Below are 25,923 nucleotides of genomic sequence, written 5' to 3'. Positions count from 1 at the left end.
ATTGTTTATTTCGATAAATAATACGACACAACGTGAAGGTGTAACATTCGACATTACTTGTAAGTAATGAATTTTCCAGTTATCAAATTAAATCTATTCATAATAATAAATTTTTCAAAAGAGCGGTCCCAACACAATTCGCCTCAGTTTAAATCAGCCAGTACCAGAATTGCATGCTTACAGATTTACTTTTTTGCATACTTCGTCATCAAAAAGTGGTGTATAGAGCCACCTTAAGTTAAAACTATGTGTGAGTTATCTCTCTTTGAATAATAAGTAATTCTCTTTTGGCCTAATTAAAAATGTACCACTGACTAAATGCACTAGATTGCAGGTTATTACTTTGTTAAACCTTTGAAGAAGCTGTTAATTAGGCTTATGTCTGCATTTTCGTGTGTTGAGAAGCCAACAGTTGGCTGTAATTGAAATGAGTAGGAATAATGGAGTTGCTTTGGATTTTACAGCAGTGAACACAGAGGAGACATTTATATCATTAGTGTTTTGTACTTGATACGTTTCAAGACCTGCATTCCATCCTCCCAAGATTTTCATCTGCACAAAAATTCCTTGCGATAATAATTTTTATGTGCATTGTTTTCTTTTATGCACTTTAGAATGCATTGTAAAAATGTCAGCGTATTGCAGAAACAGATGATGTTGCACCAAATTAGTTCTACAAAAGTGTGCACATAAAAAATAAGAGACAACAAAGTGGTTTTTAAATTAAGGAAAAAAGTTTTAGTAAAAGGAAGTAAAATGATTATTATTATAGCTCGAACGATATCTTTGAAGTGAGCTTTCAGAATTGAAGATCTATGCCCCGCTAAAGATGATAATCCAATTAGTTGGCCAAGTTCATCATAATTCACAACATTTCCCCCTTTTAATTGGCAGAAATGCAATCCCTCAGTCATCACAAAGAACTGATTGTAGTAAATTTGCTTACTCTGTCGAAGCTATTCAGTGCAAATGGTAGCTTGGAAATATTTCAAGTAAAAAGTATGGTTTGATTCTGGATGCTGTTCAAGATTTCCCGCTGTGTGAGTGAACTTCAGTTATCAGACTGTGAGGGGACCTCACTATGTGTTACATGCATGGCTGTTGTGTATATATACAGGGGCATGTGTTAGCAAGATTAGTCAAAAGCTGACATGGGTAATAAATATACTATAACTTGGACTGGCCGTTTCAGCCAGGATCTACCGCCTTTTGATGCACACTTGAAAGTATGCCGTCATGGTGTGTACAAGAGGATATTGCTTTCTTATGAGTCCTTGATCAGGTCTTGCTGAAGGGTAATAATTAGAGATATAAAGAGCCAAAACATGTCTGTCTGGGGGAGTTTTATTTACTACAAGTGTTTATTGGTCATGATTATATATGTGAGGAGAAGTTACATTGAGGTGGAAGATAAATAAACACCATCATGTTGTGTGGATTGAACTCGATGATGAACTTTTTCAGTAGTGTACACGTGATATTGAAATAGAAAAAAGTTTTTATTAGCAACCATGAAATGATAATTATTGAATCGGAGTTCTTTTATTACAATCTCTTTATACAAACACTCTTGAAACTCCTTGAAATTAAATTAAAAAAGCAGTATAAACATTAAATTCCTTGATGTCAGAATTATGTCATTGCTGACCAAACTATACCCTAGTATTATAATTGAATGATTATTAATAAACATTAGCTAAGTTATTGAACTGTATATATGTTAATTATCACAGATTTACTGAGAGCTCAACACTAGGTCGGAAGTACATCTTTCTGATTATGAGGGATCATCTTCATTTCATGCTTGACTGATTTCTGTTTTTCTGCCTGACATATTTGCGGGAAGGGGGATACAGCGTATTGTTATGTATCTATCAGCTGACATCCCCTGACGCCTGACTACCAGGTGCTTCCATCGGAGGATGCTTTCTCTACTACACAGTTGTGCAATGAGAGGGCTTGGGATGTTAGAAAAGATAAGATTATCTTCTCGGAAAATGAGGTGGAGTCCTGATAAACCACTGCTTTAAGTCTGAGTTCAGCATGTGACAGAATTGTACATGCCTAAAGATACCATCAAATTGTGAATTATTTCAAAACTTAAATTTTCGTCACTCCTTTCTTTCCAGTTTTTAAAATATAATCACCTTGTGCCCTGTTGCATTACTCAGGAAAATATCTCAGGTGTGGGCGCAGAAAAGAAAAATTTGTTTACGCATTCTTTTTTCTCAAGTTACAGAAGAAAGGGGAAAAATTGACACAGATATTTTCTTAATTTATTGAGCAAATGGCCAAATTTTTAACTGTAGAGAAATATATTCTAAAAAAATCTGTTTAGTTATCTGGTAATTGTACATTTAAATGGGGCTGATGAGAAAATATGTGGTGGATTAGAATTAACCAAGAATTAATCAAAGACATTAAGCTAGAAGGAATGCAAATAATTAAAGTTAATCAGCTTAATACATGCAGTAAAATTAAAGGCACAATGAAGTTCTTCCAGGGGAACTGCTAGTAGGAATCTGTTATACGTGGGATTTAAGGAGTTTATTTTTCTCAGGTGCACTGCATCTAAATCATAGGAAACAAGCGTAACATTCAGCTGCTGAAGAGGGAGACTATCCCTGTCACAGACTTCATGTCATGATCGACCCGGCCCGAATATACAGTGTTATATTTCACTCCATTGGAAAAATGACTCATTACATGTACTACATGGAAAAAAGGACGATTGAAACTGATCTGTAATAATTTGATGATTATAAACAGGGCTGTTACACCATTTGGTGATTAATCGCATTCCTTGGGAGGTTGTTTTTGGAGGAGAGTTTTCCCCCTGTAGACAGCTGAGTGTTTGTATTGATTTCTGAGGAGAGAGTATCTCAGACATGTGCTCTTTTAGTTTCTGTGTCTGCAGGACTTAGTGGGAACTATTGGAAATTACATCCATGTTTGAATTGTTTACAAATGACACATGGTTCGTTGATGTGTTGTGAGGAAAGTCCAACGTTCCATTAATTGTTATAAAGGATATGGATAAAATTGGTGGGATTATCAGGTGTTTGTCTGATGGAAATCGCTGTGAAAGTATTTAAGAAATAAGGAGATGTCGTTACGCCTGGCCATTCATCGGGGTTAACTGTCCCTGGTGCCTATTGTGTACATGTTATGAGATGATAGAGACCCCGGGATGTGTATTTCTCCTGCCTCACTGGTTGTGAGATGGTGTTTGAGTGAAAGCATGTGGTAATCACAAAGGGGAAATCACATAGTTTTTGTCAAGTGGGGAAAACATGTAAGGAAATTAGTCATAGTGCAGCTCAATATTCTGTGTCCGATGGTGTATGAAGGAACAAGTACATTCATCTGTGCAGACTTGTGTAATAAGTTGGGGAGAATTTTATATTTTAGAAAATCACTTATGATGTTGACCAGCTTATTGTCATGATGTTACTGCAACTCAAATCAATTCAGAATGTCAACCGATAAAGAAATGTTGAAATTCTTGAACATTTTGTCAAGAATTTAAAAAATACTATGGAATTAGAGTGAAATACTTTTCCTGAAATTTCAAAATAAACATTCCATCATGCCATCTAACATTCCTATCCCGAGAAGGCGCTCGGGGTCCGATTCCGAGAGTGTACCAGTAAGACAGCGTCGCTCTTGGAGGGAATCATGGCGACATTCCTGGACCCCAGGACCTTCTCAAAGAAGGGTCAATTTCACCCAGTGGCGAAGCAAACTCTTTGATAAAATGCCAGACCAAAATTTTAACATCATTGTGATGCAGATTATGAGCTTTGTATTAATGATGTTAATCATTGTGTCAAAAATTCTACGATTTGTGGCAGTGGTGTGTCTTTTCCTATGGATAAGACTGATGAAACTGTGGGAACTTATTGTTTACGTTTTTCGTAGGGTGTTCAGTGCTGAGCCAGACAAGATAAACCAGAATGCAGATTATACACATATTGAAGGTAAGTTAAATGTCATATCATATTGTTCTATGATAGTTTTATAATGTTTTGTGCTAAATTTTTAGTATAACGTGTGATTTTGATTCACTGCTGTAGAATTAAGTTATATAGTTGCTTTATTTCCTTGTATGTACCCTACCCACTCTCCCCCCCCCCCTTCCACACACACAATCGTTAAGTACACATCAATGTAAACAACCACTCCTCCCCATCATTCCCCCTCCCTCACCCCAACCCCCATAACTTCTTCAGATGTTTATGAACTTTTAGTCTTAAAACTTCGGTATGTTTTCAAGTTGAACACAGTTGTTTTTGTCAATCTATAAAATAGCATCATGTCAGATAAACATTAAAGAGAGTAGGGTGTCTCTTTTATATGACAAGTTAATGGATGTCATTATAAAATCCAATTACATGGTGACCAGCCCATTTGGTCACTGATGATAGTGTTACCTATAGACAGGAGATTCAGTGTAGATGTTATTGTACCTGTCTATGGTCTGTGCCCCAAAACACAGTATGTGGGACAAAACCAGGAAATAAATAGTGATGTCTGGAAGAGATAGTGCATGTATCACTCTCAAGTGTTAGTACATGTGTGGTTGCATGCTCCTCACTGACAGTGTTTCACTTTTATTGTGTCTACTGTATGTAAATTGTAAATAAGCTGAGAGGGAAATTCTTTTGCAGACTGTCAAGGTCATATCTCTTCTCAGGTACTGTGGAATCATTAGATTTCGTGGTGGCTCAATTTTTTTGTGGAATTCATGGGTATCTCTCATCCATGAATTTACATCCTCCAAATTAATAATTTAGGGCTATAAAGTCTTTTTCCTTTTGTAGGTATAATATAGTAGACAAAATTACATCCCCACAAACTTGTAAATTTTAAGGAATCCACGAAAATTGGCCCCTGAGAATTTTAATGATTCCAAGGTATACAGAAATTCTAGTGCAAAAGATTTAAGGTCATGTACAGAAATTCTAGTGCCAAAGGTTAAGGTCATATCACTATTCATGTATAAAGAAATTCAAAAGTAACAGAAGGTCAAGGACACACCCAATTTATTTTAGGTTTCTTGTTCACGTACTTGTGGCTCAGTTTGATCCCTTGTGGTTTTAATTTTCAAAATTTGCTGTTTTATTGAGTCTGGGGTGTAATTACTTTCAGATGCACTTATCATTCTCTTGCAAGGAAAACTCCTCTTTTCTTACACATCGTTTCTCTGTGAAAGCATTTGTTGTTTACAATGTTCTTTGGATGCTGAGCTCAAATGAAGTTTTCTAGAACTGTGTTATTGTTTTCTTGGTAATGTTTCTTTCAAGATTGCATCAGAAACATCCATTACCAAATTTCTTTTCATTGAATAATTATATAAATGTAGCAGAAAGTTAATAAATAATACATGTATTGATGTACATATCACTTCTTTTTCTCAAACGGACAGGATTGGTATTTTTCTTGGTTGTGTTTTAAATTGCCCTTTTCCAAAATAAACTTGAATATTACATCACCAATTATTGGTAACCTAGTATCTGATTCAATATAGATTGGCTTCAGATGTCCCTTGAACCAATAAGAGATATCAGTGGTGATCTCTCCCATAGTATCTAGAGTATTCTGGGCATAGGAAGTCCCCGTCTGGGTTATCTTTATGGTCAAAGCACTGATAATCAATGCCCATGCAAGTCCATTCTGCTAGAAAATGGTATTGTGTTTCTATTTGATTTAGAGAGGCCAACCCAAGGGTAGATAATCAATAATTGAGAACCATATATAAACAAAGGTGATAGTCATTTATCTATAATTCAAAGTAGGCCTTGTCCTTTTTGAGTCATACTTATCTATAAATGTTCTGAGATTTCTGAGATTTCAAACTGCATGTATTATTAATGAGTACAATTGAGAAGTGAAAAAAATTATTAATAGTGTATTCATGAGAGAAAGAGGGGGGGGGGGGGGGGGGAGAGAGTTTGTTTTTTGAAAACATAATTATTTCATGCATGCCAATCTTGTTTCAACAATTTCCCACTGGCATTATCTTTCTGTATTATGTAACCTTCTTTGGCAGACAGCCTTTGTTATTAAGACCTGCCTTAATGAATTTAATGCTCTCTTTTGTGATAAGGAAGTGCTTCTGTGGCTGTGAGATAAATAGATGAGTGACAAATTAATGGAATTCTGTAGGTGCATGGAGTCAATCAGAACTACTATATTCCAGAATCTGTCTTTATCTGCATATCTTCATTTCAAGCTAGAGATATTTGTAAACAAATTCATAAATTTCAGTGTATCTGTCTGTCTGTCTCAGAGTACACATTTAATACATAGTTTCATAACTCCCGTTTTCAATAAACATTCATATCATTTTTCAAAGATATGTTTTCATACCTACTAATGATCTGTAGTGATTTCTGCATTGTTGAGTTAGCTATCATACCTTTTGCGTTTTATCATAGTAGCATCAAACAAGCTGTCAGTGTAAACATTTTTCTTGTGTTCCTTGATTTGTTTAATAAACAGTCTCCAACATGCTTTGATTCATTTTTGCTACAAAAGTGCAACATGTGATGTGTTGTTTCAATGTTATAACTTTGTAAAACAAAAACAAATTTGAATTCAAAACATTAAAAATACTTTGGAGGAGTGGGGTTGGAGATGAAATGTATTACCTGGTGATCAGATTTTGTAGACCATCAATTAGTATTTTAACACCTAAAGGTACACTTGAGTTACAACACCTGAGTTTTAAAAATACTGTTATTGAAAATTGATGTATAATAAAATCTGTAGGTGTCCTGAGGCAATTGAATGACAGTAGAACCCAGCTAGAAGAACTGTGGGCCAACAGGAAGATGAAGCTGGACCTGTGTCTACAGCTCAGACTGTTTGAGAGAGATGCTTTGGAGGTATTTAGCTAAGTTTACAGTAAAACATGGTTATACAGAACATAAATAAAACAAATTCACACTTACAGCAATGTCGGTTTCATTCTCTCAAATCTTTTAAAGATGTATTGTAAATTTTATGGATTTAATAAATTACTTTTTTCCACCAATCAAATATGGTCATCCCAGGCTGACACTTCACTATAACTATGTCTAACTGTACTGTCACTATTGTGTTGATGGGACATCTGACATAAAGCACTAGGCCAAAAAGAATATTATTTAAATATTGTTACCTGACTGAACCCAATTTAAGTGAAAACCTCACCTTCAAAGCTTAAAAGAGTAAAAAATTATATATTTAAATCCATTCTGTTGGTGCTAGATGGAACTTAAACTGTTTTATAACCTGTCATAGTTTTTGGTTGTGTATAGAAAATAAGGTATACTGCCAGATTTCTATTTGAGAGAAAAAAAGGTAATTAATCCCTTCCTACAAATTATTTTCTTTTTGTGTGTAACAGTTGGCATTCTGTGTAATTCAGATTTATTTCGGGATTGTCCTCTTATTATAGTCATATGTAACAGCTATTGAAGACTTTAGTTAACTTTGAGGAACAAAAAGAATTATTTATAAACTTGATAATATTTGAATATTGATTTGAAAGGGCAGAAACCAAAAACTTTAAACACTGATTATAAACAAAACAAATACATTTTGAAAATGTACATTTGAGATATCTTTGAGATAAGTTTGGTGACATTTTTTGGTTTGTCCTATGACAGGTATCTGCTCAGCTGGAGCTATGGGCGGAGGAGCTTCAACATCAAGACTTGATGTCCGACGGAGCTAAGTCAGAACAACAACTCCAGCTCCATAATGACAGTGTGCTACACATGCAGAACTGTACATTTGACGTCCTCCAGAGGGGACAAGATATCATACAGGTAAGATTTGAGTAAAACCAGGGGAATAAAATTGAGGGAGGGGTCTTTGGGTCTGTATAGCCAAGAGACTATAAAAATGATTCGCTACCAATGTAAATGTTCAAATTTATGTACATTTATTTAGCTCATGATCATGACCAAAGGATATTTCATTTATTCTGATCAGAGATCATTTGATCAAGGTTCAGGTCATATTATCATTACCATGACATTTATCAAAAAAGAGGCCTCGCACTGGTTTTGAAATTCTATTTAAAAGTTTAACAACTTTGTGTTTTTATTATTATTTGAAATATGAATGTTGTAAACTGCCAGTACTTTAGGCTTTAATTCAAGTAGGATTTTTGTTTACACTTCCACTTACTTAGTGCATTACATTGTAATGGTACTGTATGGAAGTGCCATGCATTTGGGTCCCCACCCATCTATGATATCACTCAAGATATCTACTAAATATACAAAGTTTTTTAGTCGTACAGTTGTTTGTCAAAGAGATGGATGTGAAGATTTCCATTTAATGCATAGTGAATAATATGGTAGAGACTGAGAGAATTTGTAAGCTAAAAGAATATTTTTCCATATTGTATGATAATCTGTAAAACAGGATTATACAATAGTAGAGGATTTTATTGTGTTCAAGACCAAATTCAGGTTGAGCTTTTCTTTTCTGTGTAGATATTTGAAACAAGTGGGATTCAGTTGATGGCTGACCCTCAGTACGACGCTCAGTCCAGAATCCAGGCGCTCATGGAGTACCTCAGAGAGCGAGAGCTGGATCTGGAGACCATTGCCGAGTCCAAGAGGCTGAGGCTGGAGCAGGGGGTGCAGCTACAGAACTTTGAGGTGGAGGCCAGACAGGTAAGCTAAGGGACAATCAACTGTAACATACACTGAAATATAGATCCCAAATCAGTTTGTAGTACATTTGTATCAATTCATGGGGTTCATATCCAAAGAACAGGATATCACCTATCACACATCACACTGAAAATTTTTTCTGAATAATGGGATGCTTAGTTATTGCTGTCAATTCTTGGAATTCATATACCGGTACATGTATATCCAAATGACAGAGGATCTGTTTAGTTATGGAGTTTATGAGTATTTTAGCATTTATATTTTGGAGGGAAATTTCAGTCTCACAGTCTGTCTGATATAACATCTCAGAAAATTGCAATTTTTGCTATCTTTAATGGTGAATACACTGTATATAAGTGAACTACAGAATACACAGTGAGTTTTATTGCATCTGTTTGTTTTGCAATTCAGCCAGGAAACATTTATGTACAAATGAACAATCAAAAACACATTGCAAGGATCTGAGCGCCAAAATGATTTGTTCTCTGTAAATGACAAAGACTATAGAAATGACATATGGTCTTTGATGATAGCAAGAAAGCGAAGCGGATTGGTTATTATGATAGTGAATATTCATTAGTTAGCTTTTGGCGGGCAAACTAAACTGAAATCCTCACATGTTGCAGTTGGTGGACAGTCGTAATTGTAAACAGAATGCATGTTAATGATGTAATGAATGTTGACATCTCTCTTCTGATAAGATTAACTATAACTCTGAATATCATTGGCTGAGAACCATGAATATAAAATTGGCGGGTAAACTAAACATAATAAGTTTGATTTTGGCGGTCGTCGGAATTGTTTTTGAGAATAATATACTTGGGAGATTGAACATTGAGCAGTAAGATACAATGTGCTTGCACTGAGCTTGTTAAACCTAATGTAGAGAAAGTTGTTTTACAAGAAATCTAGATTGATTTCAGTGATTGGTTTGAATTTTAGGTGATCTATTGGATAGAAAACGGAAAATCTATGTTGGTCAGCAGCTTTATCTGTCCGAACTCCTTGATGGAGGCAGATCAGAATGTAGAGAAAGTTGTTTTACAAGAAATCTAGATTGATTTCAGTGATTGGTTTGAATTTTAGGTGATCTATTGGATAGAAAACGGAAAATCTATGTTGGTCAGCAGCTTTATCTGTCCGAACTCCTTGATGGAGGCAGATCAGTTGAGGAAGGAACACGAACAGTTTATGCTGGCTATTGAGGTGAGTCGTTAGTCCTAGAAAACTTGTGTGAACGTCACGTAATTTCGATATGTTGAAAACTTTAGAAATTCATTCAAAATTTTAAGTATATTTACAATGTACATTATAAGAATGATAAATGGCCTGTTAAAGGAACATTTTAATTTCAGTTAACATTTTACATGTAGGATTACTTTGCACAGATATCTTGTGGATTGTTTTCCCTATTTGATCCAAATGCTCACAGCTCAGAAATATGGCATAAAGTTTTGCTTTCCCACCATTTGAATATTTTTTCATAGCAGTGCTTTTTTCCAAGCAGTTTTTCCTTAAATCTTGAACCAACATTATATTCTATTGTCATCGAGTGCAAACAAATGACACAATGGGATAAAAAATATATCTATTGTCAACTGAAAAAAACCTCAATGTAAGATGAATGAAATATTGTTGATGTATGGGGCCAAAATTGACTCTTATCATATGTCTTCCTGGAATGTTAGAAATCAGTAAAATGAATAGATTGATCATAGATTTTTGTTAATTGTCTTTTGTCAATAATTAGATTATCCTGTTACCAATAAATAAACATGTATTTTGAAATTGGATGTGAAGATTTCACTTCATCTCCATTCATAAGCTTATTAAAGGTAATTATTAACTCCATATAAAATGATGATTTTTATGTATTTTATAGAAAACCAACATAAGTATGGCTCAAGTGACAAACCGGGCGGAGAATATGATTCAGAACAACCACTACAACTCGGACCTGGTGCGAGCCATTGCGGAGAACGTGACAGTAGCGTGGCAGCAGCTCATGTACCACACAGAGGAGAGGCACAAGTTAGTGATGGCCTCCATGAACTGGTACAAAACTGCTGAACAGGTAAGGGCAAGTCTCTAAGAAATAAGCAATTTTAAATGTGGTTTTCTATAAAATCAACATTTTCCCTCTTTTTGTAAGGGAATGAATTTTGCTTTTATGAAAATGTTGAATTTTTAAATTGAAAAAAAAAAATGTTGACAACGTTGAAATTCTACCACTAGTCTGCGATAGATGTATAATTTACAATAATGCATAACATACATGACTTTTGATATAACAAGTATATTATTGTTATATTCAGTAGTATTTACACTATATAACTCTATATAGATGAATAGTGAATAATTGAAATATTAGCTTTGCGTCGGGCAATATTTCATCCCCCGGGGGCTAATATAATCAATGATGATTTCAATCCCACTCAATATTTGTATGATGTTGCCCTGTGTCTGTAGGTGTGGTCAGTGCTGGAGAGTCTTGAGAGGGACTACAGAAGGGACGAGGACTGGTGTTCTAACGAGCGAGTGGCCGCTGGAGAAAAGTCTGCTTTCCTCCTACAGCTGATCAACAAACACAATGAGCAGAAGGAGGCCTTCCTCAAGGTATGGTCAATGTCATAAAAGTAGTGTTTGAAGGTGTATAGTGTGATTGAGATTGAAGTATTTCATTAAATTAAGCATTTCACAAGATAATGAAGTTTTTGATAGTAAACCAAGTAAGCAATTTACTGAAACTGTAAATGAAATTGAAATGTCTTTTAATGGTACCTTATACAAGGTGCTTTTGTGTTTTAATCAGAATGGACTAAATTGTTTTTGTAGGCATGTACCCTGGCCAGAAGAACTGCTGAAGCTTTCCTGAAGTATGTCAACAGGAACTTGTACACATTTGGAGCTCAGATCAAATACAGGACACCAGATCCAGGAAAACATGTCAAAGGTATGGCTGGTTATCATCAGCTCACAAGTATGGTGAGGAGGAAACTGGGAATTGTTAGCCTGTTTTTGCCTCGTTGAAAAAAAGCATTTCATATTTAGTCTAGTTAAGTACTTTTAATGATTTTTTAATGATTTATCACTGTTTAATGTAGCTTGCCTGGAGCAGTTACTTCATCAAGAGGACTACGTGCTGGAGAACTGGACAGAGAAGAAGAAGAAACTGGAACAGTGTCACCAGTACATCCTGTTTGAGCAGAGTGCTAGACAGGTCAGGTTATGGAAATGCAAAATAAGCACGGAAATTTTAACTGAAACATTGTTAAATAGAGAAAATTTTGGCAGTGGTAGCTGAGAGAGATATTTTCTCAATGGGATGACATGCTTTGAACATATCTGTGCTGTCATGATTTTATTTTTCCTTCAAATGATAGTTCAAATCTCAATTTCAAATGAGTGTGTGATCTCTAAGATACTGTTTTACTGTGTACAGGCCATAGACTGGATCTGTGACTATGGGGAGGCTTACCTGGACAGTCACAAGACTGTGGGCTCCAATCAGCAGGAGACAGAGACCTTACTGAAGGAGCACTACGAGTTCAGAACCAGGGCAAAGGTACTCTAGTTTCCATACTATCATATTGTCTACCTCCACAGTACTGTAACTTGTCGTATAGTGTTTATTAAAGTATTTGTATTATTTATTTTGTAAAGATGTTGAAGGAAAAATGACTCTAATCACATGAAAGATTTCTATAACCCTTAAAATATATTTAAAAAGTAAGACAAAGTGTAGGAAATGTTTATCTCACAACAAATGAACAACAAGGTATCATTTCTCATGATTTCAGGATACAAAAGAAAGTGTTAATTTACTCTTACAACTCGCTGATGGATTTGTGGCCAAGGGAAACCTCCATGCAGCAAGCATCAGACAATGGTGTACAGCTGTGGACAAGCGGTACAAAGACTTCTCCTCTCGCATGGACAGATATAGACACAAGTTGGAGTCCAAGCTGGGAGTCAAGGAACAGGTGCCTGTATGTATACAGACAACAATTGTCCCTCCTATCTCGATACATTTATGTAACAATAAATTTCATTGCAAAATTCATTAGAAAGTTGATTGCCCATTGTCCAATAAAGAGTATTTTTATGAAAGCATTTATTAATCTGATTTCTGAAATTTGTTGACATTCCTTGCAGGAACCAAAAGAAGAACAGAGACATAGTGATTCTTCACTGGAAGACAAAGTTCTGAATCAGGCTCCCAAAGAACTGACAGAGGAAAAACGCAGATCAGCCAGGAAGAGAGAGTAAGACACAGTTCATTCAAAACTGAGGTCCCAGCAAGTCAACATATCAATCTTTGCCCCCTTGAGATTCAGACATACAGATTCATGACTAACATGTTTTTGACATGCAAAGATTTTTTTATGAATGAAATGTTGGCACTTAGATTTTAACTAATTATGATTATTTTTTTCAAAGATTTGTGATGGCAGAACTTTTACAGACAGAAAGAACATATGTCAAAGATTTAGAAGTTTGCGTCAAGGTAGGAGAGAAGTAACATGTAGCCTTAGTTGTTGCTTTAAAATCTTGTTTTTTGAAAGAAATAAAAAAGTAACAGATGCTATGAAAGTAAATGACTGTTGTCAGTAAAATGATGTATTTTCCCCCAGACTTATTTGAATGAAGCCATGGAACCAGACAACAATGTCCCTGCAGGCATAATGGGAAAACATAAAATCATCTTCTGTAACCTAGAAGAAATTTATGACTTCCACAAAAAGTGAGTTTTTCTTTTTCATAGATTGTCAATTTTGTACAGATATTCATAAGCAACAGTTTTTGTAACTACATAATATGTGAACAAACAACAGGAAAATAAAAGAGAATTTTAAGCCAAACAAGTTGTGAAACAGATTGTTTTAATTGTATCATTAGCAAACATGAGGATTTATTTTGGTTATCAAAATAATCTTTGTTTCACCTCACCAAAACTCCATAAGAGTTCCCTCACATTGTGTTAAATTCTTTATTTTAGTATCTTTTTAAAAGAGTTGGAGAAATATGAAACAATTCCTGAAGATGTTGGCCATTGTTTTGTTACCTGGGTATGTTTTTATGCTCCGTATGCTCTAGTGATATCAAGTAGAAGCTTTCTTTCTAATTGATAAAAATTGTGCTTGAATTGATAACATGCAATCGCTCATGAGAATAACCAATCAGTGAATGCCTTTGATTTTTGTTTACAGGCTGAGAAGTTCTCCATATACGTAACCTACTGTAGAAACAAACCGGACTCCAATCAGCTGCTGGTCGAAAATGCGGGCTCATTTTTTGAGGTAACAAAAATGTTCAAGATGTTGGGAAATTCTAATGCAGGGTTTTGTATTGATAAATACAAGCAGTTTAAATGATTATGCTGGATTAGGGCTTCTTATTCTGAGAAGAAAGATGCATAGAAAGTGTCAACAGAAACCAGATTTAGAGCCTATTTATAATGTGACCTTACCATTTCATTTTTTTTCTCTTCACATCACAAACAGCCAGATGCACGTGTACCAGATTTTTTTTTAGGTGTACTACAGGGGCCAAGCCGGTTTTAACATTTATTTCAATGTAACCATAAATAAAAATTCTTTATTTATGGTTACATTGAAATAAATGTTAAAACGGGCTTGGCACCTGTGAGGTGAACATTAGAAAAATGGACTGTGATTTCTGTTTCAGGAAGTCCAAGGCAAACACAAGCTGAATGAGCCGCTCGCTTCATACCTGATTAAACCTGTTCAAAGAATCACCAAGTATCAACTGCTGCTCAAAGATCTACTGTCATGCTGCGAGGGTCATAACGGGGAAATCAAGGTTTGGGGCTCTTGAGGGGTGCAACAGCTGGATTTATTATTGCATGGCTTGACTTTTTCTTTACTATTTGTTTACGTTTGTTTTATTTTTTTTCCCACTGAAATCTTTTGAAGCCAATAGCTTTTCTTCCTTTATTTATTGATTTATGCAAGTTGTGTCTATGTAATGCATTTCTTATAGAATTTTCAATTTTGTTATTTTTTTTTTTCCAATTTCATCATGCAAGACTATTTTACGTATACATGTATTTCTATTCCTTATTTTGACATATACACACACAAAATTCTACCCTTCCATCCCTGGCTTTACCCTGAGGAACTTACCGGTACATGTACATAACAGTAGATACATGTACATTGACTGAGACAAGATTACCGAGATGAACAACTAGAAATCAAATCAATAAGAAATAAAGAGTCCTGCATGATGGAACATTTATATGTTCTGTTGACTTAATCCGTTTTATGCCTGTACTAATATGAATTGTAGAATTCGTACAATAGTTTAAGGAAAGCCCTGCAGACAAAGGACTCACTGAGGTACTATGAGATCCTGGTAAGCAGTGCCCTCCCATGTCGGTTTGTTGAATTTGGTGACATGAAAAATCTTGTGAACCTGTCAAATCTTATATTTCTTTGAAAAAAAGTCTATTTTGGGTGGGAATAATCAATTTTTAATATATGAAGAGTGATTTTTGTTTTTAAATTAAGTAGCGTAAATGTGTAAGCTGTACCTTGGTTGTGAAGATTTTTCAGGTCTGGAATAATAAATGAAAAATTATATTTGATCAAGGACAAGAGTAATTTCAAAGATAAAAATCATAATTCATAAAATCTTTGAAGATTGAAGATTATCAAAACCAGTGTCACATCTACATACAGGTCTTGTTCAAAAGTGTTGCATACTGTGGTACACAATACCACTCATAACAGAAAGCATGCATCTCTCTGTTCATTACTAACATGTATTCATTTGCCATGTTAATCTTCATCTTGCATGAAGTTTATTTAGAGTTATCTTTGTTAGGTTGCTATTTCTTTTTCTACCGTTATTTCTATTTTTAGTTAGTTTTAAGCTGTTGATGTTGCATTTTTCATGATTTATATATATATTTTTTTTTTAATAACTGATGAACAAAAGTATTTACACTAGAAATTTATGCAAATATCAAAAGCTGACTAATTTCATTCTTAAAAAATCATAAATCTAAGAATTTCATTCATTTATACATGTTAATTTCAAATTCTGCAGTCTTTATCATGGATCATTGTTTCATACTCATGTTATTTTCATCTGGATGGTGGTCATTTTAACTAAACTAGCCATAAAGTTAACTTCATTCATTAAAACAGAAAATTTCTTTTAAAAAAAAAACCTTCATAGCCAAACCCAATAATTTTACAGTTAAACAAGTACACTGACATCACTGTGATTGATATTCCTGTGTTATGATTAACAGTATTAGTGGTTGTCTCCCTAGGATGGACTTGAGGTGATGATGAACGTCCCGAAGAGGGCCAATGATGCGATGCACCTGAGCCTGTTGGAGGGTCTGGAGGAGAAGCCGGAGGCCCTGGGGGATGTCTTCCTCCAGGACCAGTTCACCGTGTGGGACCCCAAACAGCTGATCAAGAAGGGCAGGGAGCGACACCTGTTCCTGTTTGACATGTGTGTCATCTTCTCGAAAGAGATGAAGGACAGCAATGGGAAGGCCAAATATCAGTACAAGTTCAGGCTCATGGTGAGTAGTGCAGTCTTGTAGCAGTTACTCCTCTTTACTGGAAACAAGTACCGGTAATACAGTCACTGAATATAAAGGTGGTATGGGACACTTCCATGTAGTGATGTATTATTTTAGAAGTAAACAGTAAGATTAAGTATAATTTTATTGTTTCTTTCCCAATGTTGTCTTCTAACAGAGAAGCGCAGTGGGTTAGAGGGTTCACAATGGATCTGTTAGTCATGAGTTCGAATCCTGCCAGGGGTTTTTAAATTTTAGCATTTCCAAAAAATTTTTAAGCGTATTTTTTGGTTAAATATTTTAAAATTCTAAACTGGTGAAAGTTTTTAATTATAATGTACTTTAATCCACATTACTGTAATATTGACAGATGTCCCATAACACCTTAACTGTAGGAATATTTTTTTAAGTGAAAATTAATAAGTGAATATTAAGAATATAATGTGGAATCTTAATCTTGTGAAACAACCAGCCTAAGAAACCAAACTTAATGATCCAAATGTCAATGATTATAGCTTGTTAGGATTGTGACTTATGGAACTCATGCAGATATCTTTACCTATATTGATCAAATTAAGACAAATATGGTTTGTTAATTTATTTTACAGATATCTGATATAAACATCACAGAACACATTGAGGGTGATGAGACCAAGTTCGCACTTTGGACTGGCAGAGTACCCATGTCAGATTACAGAATCATCCTCAAGGCCAAGGACCTAGACACCAAGCAAAACTGGGTCAAGAAGCTCCGTGAGTTTATGACGGAGAGAATGCAGTTCATACCGAAGGCCCTAAAGGACAAGCCTGCCATGCTGTTCAAACCTTCCAATATTAAACCCCTGCAGGCCTCAAAGGCACATCTACTGGCCTTCCCGAATAGGTGTGTAAAGTACAATGTACTAATAATGGTCCATGTGATGTAATCAAGTGAGAACTGTAAAGGATCTGGTCAATGATATATTTTTATTTTGGAAACTAGCAGTGTTTAGTGTACACAAGGTGATAATTATATGAAGTACGTGTTTGATATTTTAAAGTTAATATAGAGGCACTATTGTCATGAAACATTAGAAAATGATTTGCAATAGTAATAAATGTTATATTTTTTGTAATGCAAATACATGTACATGCATTACAAAACACATTAAATCATATTGAAGATATTAATGCCTGTTTTTGTTTCCAAATCTGATTATTTTTGGTGAATTAAGAAGTGTTGATCATGATTGTCTTCCTGAAGCATGTTCTTCTTTACATATTAAGAAAAATTATATGTACATGATTACACATAATACATGCATGTTGTACATTTATGTAATGCAATCTTGAAAAATCTTTTTAAAAATCTTGAATGATCACCATAGCTGTGGTTGCTTTGTAGGGACATTGGAGATGTGTCCTTTGATGACTCCCTGCCCATTGAGAGGAGAGGGTCTCTGACCTCCATGATCTCCATGACAACCACCATGACAACAGACAGCAGCAGTAGTGGAGGAGAAACCAACAGGGTAAGTCAAGGGACACAACTCTCAAAATTCACACTAATAATTGACTCTGACTCTTTAATTACTTAAAGTCCCATCTATACAGGGTGTTCAAATGTATGTCACATAAAGGAGTCACCATGGAAAAGGAAGATGGTGCCAGGGTTGTTCAACCAGATTTGATTTCAAATGCATTTTTCCTTGCATATTCATAAATTTGTATAATTCTTATGTTCATCAACTCAATGACAGTGTTGTTTTATTGATTGATAACCTTTTCATCCCTGAATCTCTTGCAGAGATAAAAGTCATCAAACTCATTTCAATATTTAGGATATAAACAATTATAACTAAATTATTTCCTGCAAGTTTATACTTATACATTGCAATATATTCATGAAGGTAAGTGCAACTTTAAATCTTTGATGAGTAAACATTATCTAATTGATTCCTTTTTGTGAGACGGAGAAAAATTGTTTGAAAATGTACATGAGTATCACTAGTTTATAGAAAACACAGCCCAAAAGTTGGTTGAAAAAATCTTTAAAAAGGAAAAAATGTTTTTCAGAGTAATGCACACAAAATAGTTACACAAATCTACTCGACATTTTTTAAACATGAATCTACATGTTTTGATAATTAATTCAGGGGCCTATATGTGGATCTCATCTGAAGATCCCACAAGATGATAAAAAGTTAATGTCTTAACCGATAGTTATCCCACCCTGTTTATCATTATATACATCTATCAAAGCTTTTGTGGAATATCAGCTGACCATTACAAAAAAAGATAAATAATTCTCTTTCAGGTTCTAATTTGATTGCTAATTAATTCAGGGGCCTATATGTGGATCTAATTTGATTGCTAAAATTGCATTGATATTATACAGTACTTCTCTTTAAGTTAACATTCTGATGGCCTATGATCCTTCATTTCATTAACCCAGAAACAGTAAAGTGGATTCATAATTTAATTGCATTATGTAAGAAAATATGATTATGTGAAGTAGGCATAACTGCATTTGAACCGCCCTTGATCTTGATAATTCCTGGCAATAAAAGATGGCAGGTATCCTCATCTTGTGGAGTCTTATCAGTCAGAGAGGCTCAGGTTCTGATGTTACTGGTATCTTATAAAAATTAAGTGTGTGATGTAAACTAGGCCTGATAGCACAAGTGTCAAGTCTGTATCTCATTATATTAGCATACCCTTCAATCTCTGATCTAATGTGTAATTATATACATGTCCGCTATTTTTAAGTAATCCAAGTATCTCATGGACTGTTTTAATTTTTGGATACATATTTTGTGTACACATTTATAATTAAGTAAATTATATTCAAATGGAAACTGAGAGTACCAGTTATTAGGAATATAACACTCTTGCACTGAGAATTAATTTCAAATTCAAATGTTTTTAAATTTAATTTTTAAATGAATAATTTCTCTTTGTATAGGATAATTATTGGTGAAATATCATGGTTGTTGATTAGTTTGAATTTTCAGCTAAGTGCATTGTGTCATTTAAATATGAGACCACAAAATTTGTACTGAATGAAAAACAAGATTAAGAAATTCTCAATTACCTGAGCTATGATGCAGGAATCATTTTCATAGAATCAGACATGGATGAGTTCAGTTTGATGTTAGTAGCCAGAAGCGACCAGTTAACAAGCTTGTGAAAGGATCTACCGAAGCTATTTTGAAATGGACTTTATCATCAGTCTTCAAAATAAAGTGGTCATTATAAAATTCGTTAAAAGATTAAGAGTTTATGAAACCCTGACCCCACACACAAAATATGCATCGTGCATTTACAAAGTGAGGGTATACAACTTTTTTGTCAATGCAAAATTTTGGGATAATTAATTACAACAAGCTATTAACAAAATATTTTCGGACACCTATTGCATAATTGATTGGAATGTTTTATATTGGAGGAATGCAATTTATTTGGTATTTTTTCATTACACCATCTCCCCCTAATGTTGGTGTGTTTCCAAACAAACTGTGCCTGTGAGGGGGGAGAAGGAGGGCCTGATGCCAGCACTGAATTAAAACCCCTCCACTCTCAGGAAGTCTGTGAATTCAAAGGGATCCTTCAGAATACAAGATGCTTGCTACTCTATCTGATAGCCTCATAATTTCCTGAGAGGAAAAGTAATGATTTGAAAGAAAGCTTAATGCTGGTCAAAATACAAATAGGACCTTGAGAATGGTAGCTGATGTCCAGAATCTGAAGCTATTGAAGCGAGGGGTGGGGGGTGCTGAGTGCTATCAGTGATTGATGTAATGATAGTCCTGCCAGAAACCAAATGAGAAGATCAAAATCTTGTCTCCATTATGAGTTGAGTTGTTTAGTTAATTTGGCAGGGAATGTATTGGAGAGTTGACAAGTAGAAAGGAGAAGAGTTCTGTTTGCCTTCTGCACTGAAAAGAATGCTTACATTATATCTTTGGTGGATTGTTTGTAATTCCAATTACCCATCTTGTAGAGGTGTTAAGTACTTTGCATTAATAAATTCTTCCACTACAACATTCTTTCCTCCTCATTGTTAGGAGTACAGATTCTTTTAAATAACAATTGCCGAATGATACAAATTATTTGGGTTCAAAGGAAAAACATACTTGGAACTCATATGCCAGAAACACATGGAGACATTAATATTTTCATTACTTTGCTGTTTCATTTGGAGGGTATGAAGTTCAGTTGTTTGTGGTCAGGGTTTATGCCTTTGCTTGACTGAAGCTTTCCCATTCCTGTCAAAAGCTGACTTTTGTAACATTCAGCAGTGAAAGACCAAGAGTTTGAATAAGATGAGCCAGGGTCAGTAATCTACCAACTTCCCAAAACGAAGTACATTTGATCCATATCATCCCCATAAAGTATTATGATCCCAAGAGTTTTCTGGGGGCATGGAAAAGGGAATAGACATTTGCTAAAGGCTAGATAAGACTTAATATTATAGACTGCAACTGAAATGTTTTCAACAAGAAATATTTTTTCATAAATTTGGCACTCTTAAACTACAGATTTCCAAAATTCATAAATCACCATTAGAAATATGCATCTAAATTCTGAAAATTCTTGCTGTATATTTCCTGTACAGTTTATCATTGGATTGATATTTTAATGTACCCAGTACAATACGCATTACAATATTGGTTTTCCTTACACGGTAAGTGCTGGACAATACATGTGATAGCTGATATATGTACACAAATAGATATCAAAATGTAGAGAGGTATGTACATGTATGTTTATATGTGGCTGTTTGGGTCACAGATCATAGGAGAGGTCATCCCTGTGCCTTCCATGTCTGGACCAGATTGTGTTGGTGATAAACGGGACCCAAGCATGTCTGTCGGTTATATGCCACCATTCTTTGGCAGCAATACAGGCTATCTACAGGCACTTTCTACATTCAAGTGGTTGCTTTCTTGACTTGGACAGAAGTGTGCATAGTAACAAGGCAAAATTGTGTTGTCTTCTGTGATGTTCAGTCGAGTTACGATATCAGCCAGTCACATCTGTTGTGTTCTCCTACACAAAGCTCATGTAGATATATTTAACAGACCAATGTAGTGCCCAGAATAAATAGTCCAGGAGTAGATGTTTCGGATTGCTTGTTTAGAGGTTACCTGAAATATACTTATTCAGGGTATTATCTTAATTGAATTCTTACCAGAAAAAGGTTTGTGATATTCTCACACAGGTTTTGTTATTAATTGACAGTTTTACCAACCTTTATTGGTTTTCTATGAACGGAGTGCTGATAAAAATATTCCATCTCAAATTAGCATGAAATAGATCTGATGTTAGAAGTTCAAACATTTTTATATAAAAGGAGTATTGATAATGCACTCGATACAAACCCATGGTCTGCATTGAATGCTGATTTGAGGGGGGAGGGGTTGGAAACAGCTGATTGAAAAGTGTGTCCCTGATATCATTTCCTTGTGTAAGTTTTCTGATGCAAGACTGACATCTAATTACATAAGTGTGTGGTTAAGATGATTTTGAGGGGAACTAACACGTTTTTCAGATTTGCTAGTCCAACTGTGAGGCGCCAGTCACCCAATAAATCAAGCTGAACATTGCAGTCATCATCCTTTCTCCTCCTACAATCACAGACTCAAAAAACACACACATCATCAAGTGTACCCTTCCCCAGTGCTTGTTTTAGAATGAGGGAGTTGAAGTGCACATCTTGATGAATAGTATGACATCAATCATTATAGTTTCAATCTCTCTCCCAATTCATTGCCAATCACAGTCCTTTACTGTGCTTTGTGCTAGTCAAAGATCAGCATATGCAGCAAAATAGGTGTGATCTGGGCACATTCTTTGGTGACCCCAGTTTATCGAACTATTTTGTTTAAAGTCTTTTTTTAATAAATTGGGAAGGAAAACACTTCAGAAAGAACCATTTTGCTCATCCTGCTATTGAAATCCTAAATGTAAGATGCTATTTATAATATTTATTTTATGGCCTTCTTCCTCTTTAATTCTTCGGGTTTAAATTCTTGGAAAAGCAACTGTATGCATGAAAACCTGTTTACAATGAGCAGAGTTTAGCCGTTCTTCATTTTAATATTGGACTACAATGAAGAATTTGATACAGTACATAATGTATTCCTTTATTGATTTCAGCTATATTGCACTAATCAGTTGTCCTCAAGAGAAAAGTGATATTTCACATTCAATTTGGGATCATTTGCACAAATTCAATATTTGACTTGGTTCAGATTTATTTTTTCTCCTGTCATGTAGGGGACATAGAGCTATTCTTACCTGAAGATTTGTCAGTTTTGTTTGTGTAGAGAAAATGTGAGAGGGCAAAAATGAAGGCATATAGGAAATTTTGACGTCAAGCATGTAGCATCTGACGTTATTATTTGTCAATACTGTTAAACTCGACAGTGCAGAAGCCGATTCACAATAGTCCATCATATGATGAAATCAATGTGTATTCTAGCCGAGACCTCCAGCTATATGTTTCATATTGAGAACCTTGACACAGCATATTTTATGTATACCTGTGCTTATTAGCAAAACCCTTGGGAGAGACAGAATTATTCCATTCTATACAGATTTTGTCTTTCACATAAGTACCAGGAGAGGAGGAGAAGTTAAATAAGAAGGGGATAGATACAGAAGAAAAACAAACGTGAAGTACGTTATGAAGATCTCCTCAGCAAGCATGTGATACCTCTAGAAGTTTATGACTTATGATCATCAGTCAATGTGTTGAAGTCATCAGTCAGTTTGTTGATGTTTTTTCTTCATCGAAAAGAGGTTACTTGAGTCAATGCTTGAGGAATTTTTTCCGCGTTATTATGTTATAAAAGGATACAGATTGTAGGCATACATATTGACTGATTACACGCTGTTTCTTCCAGGCCTTTTGTCAGTATTGGAAATAGTTTTTTTTTTTAACAGGACTTGTGTAATATCTTGATAAAGAACATGACACAGCTCTTTGGTAGCAGAGGGGAGTATGTTAGCCAGTAAAAAGGATCACATTGTCTATTTGTCTAATTCATTAAGAGCTTCTTGATGGGGATTATTTGGTGTGGCACAGGCAGATTGTCAAGGATTAACAGCAGTTCCAGCCTGCCGACAATTTCCACAGCAAAATATATCTCTAAAAATTGGAGGAGTGTCTGCTGACCATTTGCTGCTCAGTCTCAGTGTCTGCTCTTGGCTTCACTGATCCACTGCTCAGGGACCTCAGTGGACAAACCATACTACACCGACCGCAATTACTCGCATGGAATAAAGAATCCATCAAAGTATCCTTCGTACATCTGAACTGATCCCACAAAGTGTGAAGATATATTCTTGCCTCCTGGATATTGAAGAATTTATGCTACAAACATGTTCTGTCATTTATTTTGCAAAGGAATGTGGTGTTAAGTTGGGTGATTTTAAGAATAAACTCATATCTTGGATAATGCTGTGAATTCATGTGAGCCCGATTCTACCCTTTGCGAAAAAAAAAAATCGTTTTAATAACTCGGGGGAAATTCTCTGCTATTAGAGAGTAATATGGCTTTTCAGTACATAGGAATGATGATTGTTCGAATTGCTCACTGGAAACACTCCAAGATGAAAAAGGTCAGTTTATTACATGAGGGAGTCAACGGAAGAATATAAAAAGGTTTTCTTCTGTTTTAAAGATTTTAAGAGGTTTTGAAATAATAAGATTTCAAAGGATGTTGTGTTTGTCATCAAAGAAGCAATCACATCTGTGCAATTTATATTTGCTTACCATACATAAACATTCAAAACTATGATTTAATGAAAAGAAATTCCAATATTTTAACTTAAAATTTTGAATGAATTGGATATCTTAATATATTTTCCAATTTTCTTTTTTTGTAATCTAGATCTAGAAAAATGACAATAAAATCCATTTAAATTTTTAGTATTTATATGTTTAAATTTATTGATGTGGATAGAGATAGACTTACTTAATATTATTTGAGCCTTTGTCAAAAATTGAAATTTTCATTAATGTAACAGTTTAGTTAAGTTTATGAAAGTTTTTTCATTTACCATAACTTTTTAAGACAATTTACTGCATCTAATAAATAAATGCACAGATTTTATAAAATTTAAATACAGTGGAGCCTCACTTATCCGGACACTTTTGTCCCCAGGCCAAATCGTCCGGATAGGTGAAGCGTCCGGATATCTGAATTGTGATATTTTCCTTTAATATTTATGAAAACATAATTCATAAATTGATTATACATTTAAATATTTTATTTTGATAGCCATAAGCACAACAAAAAAAGTTTAGATTTTTTTTAAATTAACAAAACAAAATATTGTTAAAAACATTATTTAAGGTATGTTTTTTCCACAGGAAACCAAGCACTACATTCTTCAAGGCAACACATGTACATGAACATAACAATCACTGTATTAAACCGATAATTTAATTACATTCGCATAACAAAGAAAGTCGGTGTTCCACTTTACGCTGACAAATCGTTTTCTTCAAGGTAGCGGTGATCGCAACTCTCGCTCTCTTGGCCGGTGGTGTTGACATGTTTGAAGCTGCTCAACATTTGATGATTGAAAATGGGTGAAAATCTGTATATATTCCCTTATTGATAATTATCCAAGCTATTTTTTCATTGACAGAACTTACCCAAGCTAATTTTACGTATCCATCTTTCTATAGAGTTAATTGCACCCAAGCGATATTTACAAGTAGCGTAAACACTCATCCACGCCATGTTTGGCATAAATTATTATTACACTGTTAATTGAACACACGCTATAAAATTAATGTCGATACCCTGAACATCCCAAGCGGTCTTAATAACTATCGTAAACAGAACTCAAATTATCAAATATTTCATTTCAATTACGTTTTAAAATGAATAGGCGTACGAACGATCTAATCACACTACGATTAACAGAATTTTAATTCAATCAATAGATGACTTTTTTAAACACAAATTAAACAATTTTCATGACATTTTAATCAAACAATAACAGTTCATAAGTTAAATGGCGACAAATAAACATGTCGCATCCATGGTTATCGTAATATCCTCGGGCGAGTACATAGCGTGACACAGGTGACCCCGATTACCGGACGAAGGCATTGTTTAAAACCAACAACCAGTGTCAGTTGTTTTTACACCAATTTGCACTTGCGCATGAAAAACTTCTGTGCCCCCGAACACTTAAATGTGACCGTCCGGTTAAATGAGGTAAAATTTAAAGGAAAACTGTAATATGTGGTAAAATTTGACCGTCCGGATCCGGAACGCGGAATTCCGGATAAACGAGACAAATTATTGTGTAAAAATTCCGTTCCCAATAAAAATCGACCGGAAAGTGAAGCGTCCGGATATCTGGCGTCCGGATATCTGAGGCTCCACTGTAATACATTTTTAATTGGAAATGTTAACTAGATGTATTTGATTTTTTTCACATAAAATAAAACTTTCAACTGATACTATTAATGTAACAAAAACTCTAATCTAAGCACATGTGTTAAGAAATTAAGGCTATGTAAAATCCACTTCAGCAGTGAAAGCTACCAATGTAATTGCAGATTTTGTAATATCAACTTCTCTTGTAAAAAGCGAGTGATCTAATTGCAGAATTGTTGAGTAATGCTGTAGAAAGACGTTTGGAGTGTCTATTTTTAAGAGTATTGAGTAAGAGAAA

The 25,923-nt window shown here is 34.7% G+C and overlaps 1 protein-coding gene across 5 annotated transcripts in view; it reads left to right on the top strand.

Annotated features, from left to right (window-relative positions):
* Positions 1–25,923, top strand: part of LOC105321818 (triple functional domain protein) — a 77,688-nt gene that overhangs the window by 18,643 nt on the left and 33,122 nt on the right. For 4 of the 5 annotated variants that reach the window (XM_066075052.1, XM_066075054.1, XM_066075055.1 and 1 more), the window contains 21 exons: positions 3,922–3,980; positions 6,775–6,890; positions 7,656–7,817; positions 8,493–8,675; positions 9,762–9,881; positions 10,558–10,749; positions 11,145–11,291; positions 11,511–11,628; positions 11,780–11,895; positions 12,118–12,240; positions 12,476–12,664; positions 12,831–12,940; positions 13,116–13,182; positions 13,310–13,419; positions 13,675–13,744; positions 13,886–13,975; positions 14,364–14,498; positions 14,988–15,053; positions 15,979–16,239; positions 16,848–17,122; positions 17,624–17,750. In XM_066075052.1, coding sequence (XP_065931124.1) covers positions 3,922–3,980; positions 6,775–6,890; positions 7,656–7,817; positions 8,493–8,675; positions 9,762–9,881; positions 10,558–10,749; positions 11,145–11,291; positions 11,511–11,628; positions 11,780–11,895; positions 12,118–12,240; positions 12,476–12,664; positions 12,831–12,940; positions 13,116–13,182; positions 13,310–13,419; positions 13,675–13,744; positions 13,886–13,975; positions 14,364–14,498; positions 14,988–15,053; positions 15,979–16,239; positions 16,848–17,122; positions 17,624–17,750 — 2,836 coding nt within the window. The remainder of the gene's footprint in view (positions 1–3,921; positions 3,981–6,774; positions 6,891–7,655; positions 7,818–8,492; positions 8,676–9,761; positions 9,882–10,557; positions 10,750–11,144; positions 11,292–11,510; positions 11,629–11,779; positions 11,896–12,117; positions 12,241–12,475; positions 12,665–12,830; positions 12,941–13,115; positions 13,183–13,309; positions 13,420–13,674; positions 13,745–13,885; positions 13,976–14,363; positions 14,499–14,987; positions 15,054–15,978; positions 16,240–16,847; positions 17,123–17,623; positions 17,751–25,923) is intronic. The other variant, XM_066075053.1, reaches the window with a different exon arrangement.

The sequence above is a fragment of the Magallana gigas genome, chromosome 2 (genome assembly GCF_963853765.1).
Source record: "Magallana gigas chromosome 2, xbMagGiga1.1, whole genome shotgun sequence".
Lineage (NCBI taxonomy): Eukaryota > Metazoa > Mollusca > Bivalvia > Ostreida > Ostreidae > Magallana > Magallana gigas.
Note: the sequence above shows the minus strand (reverse complement) of the source record. Positions and strands in the feature narration are given on the sequence as shown.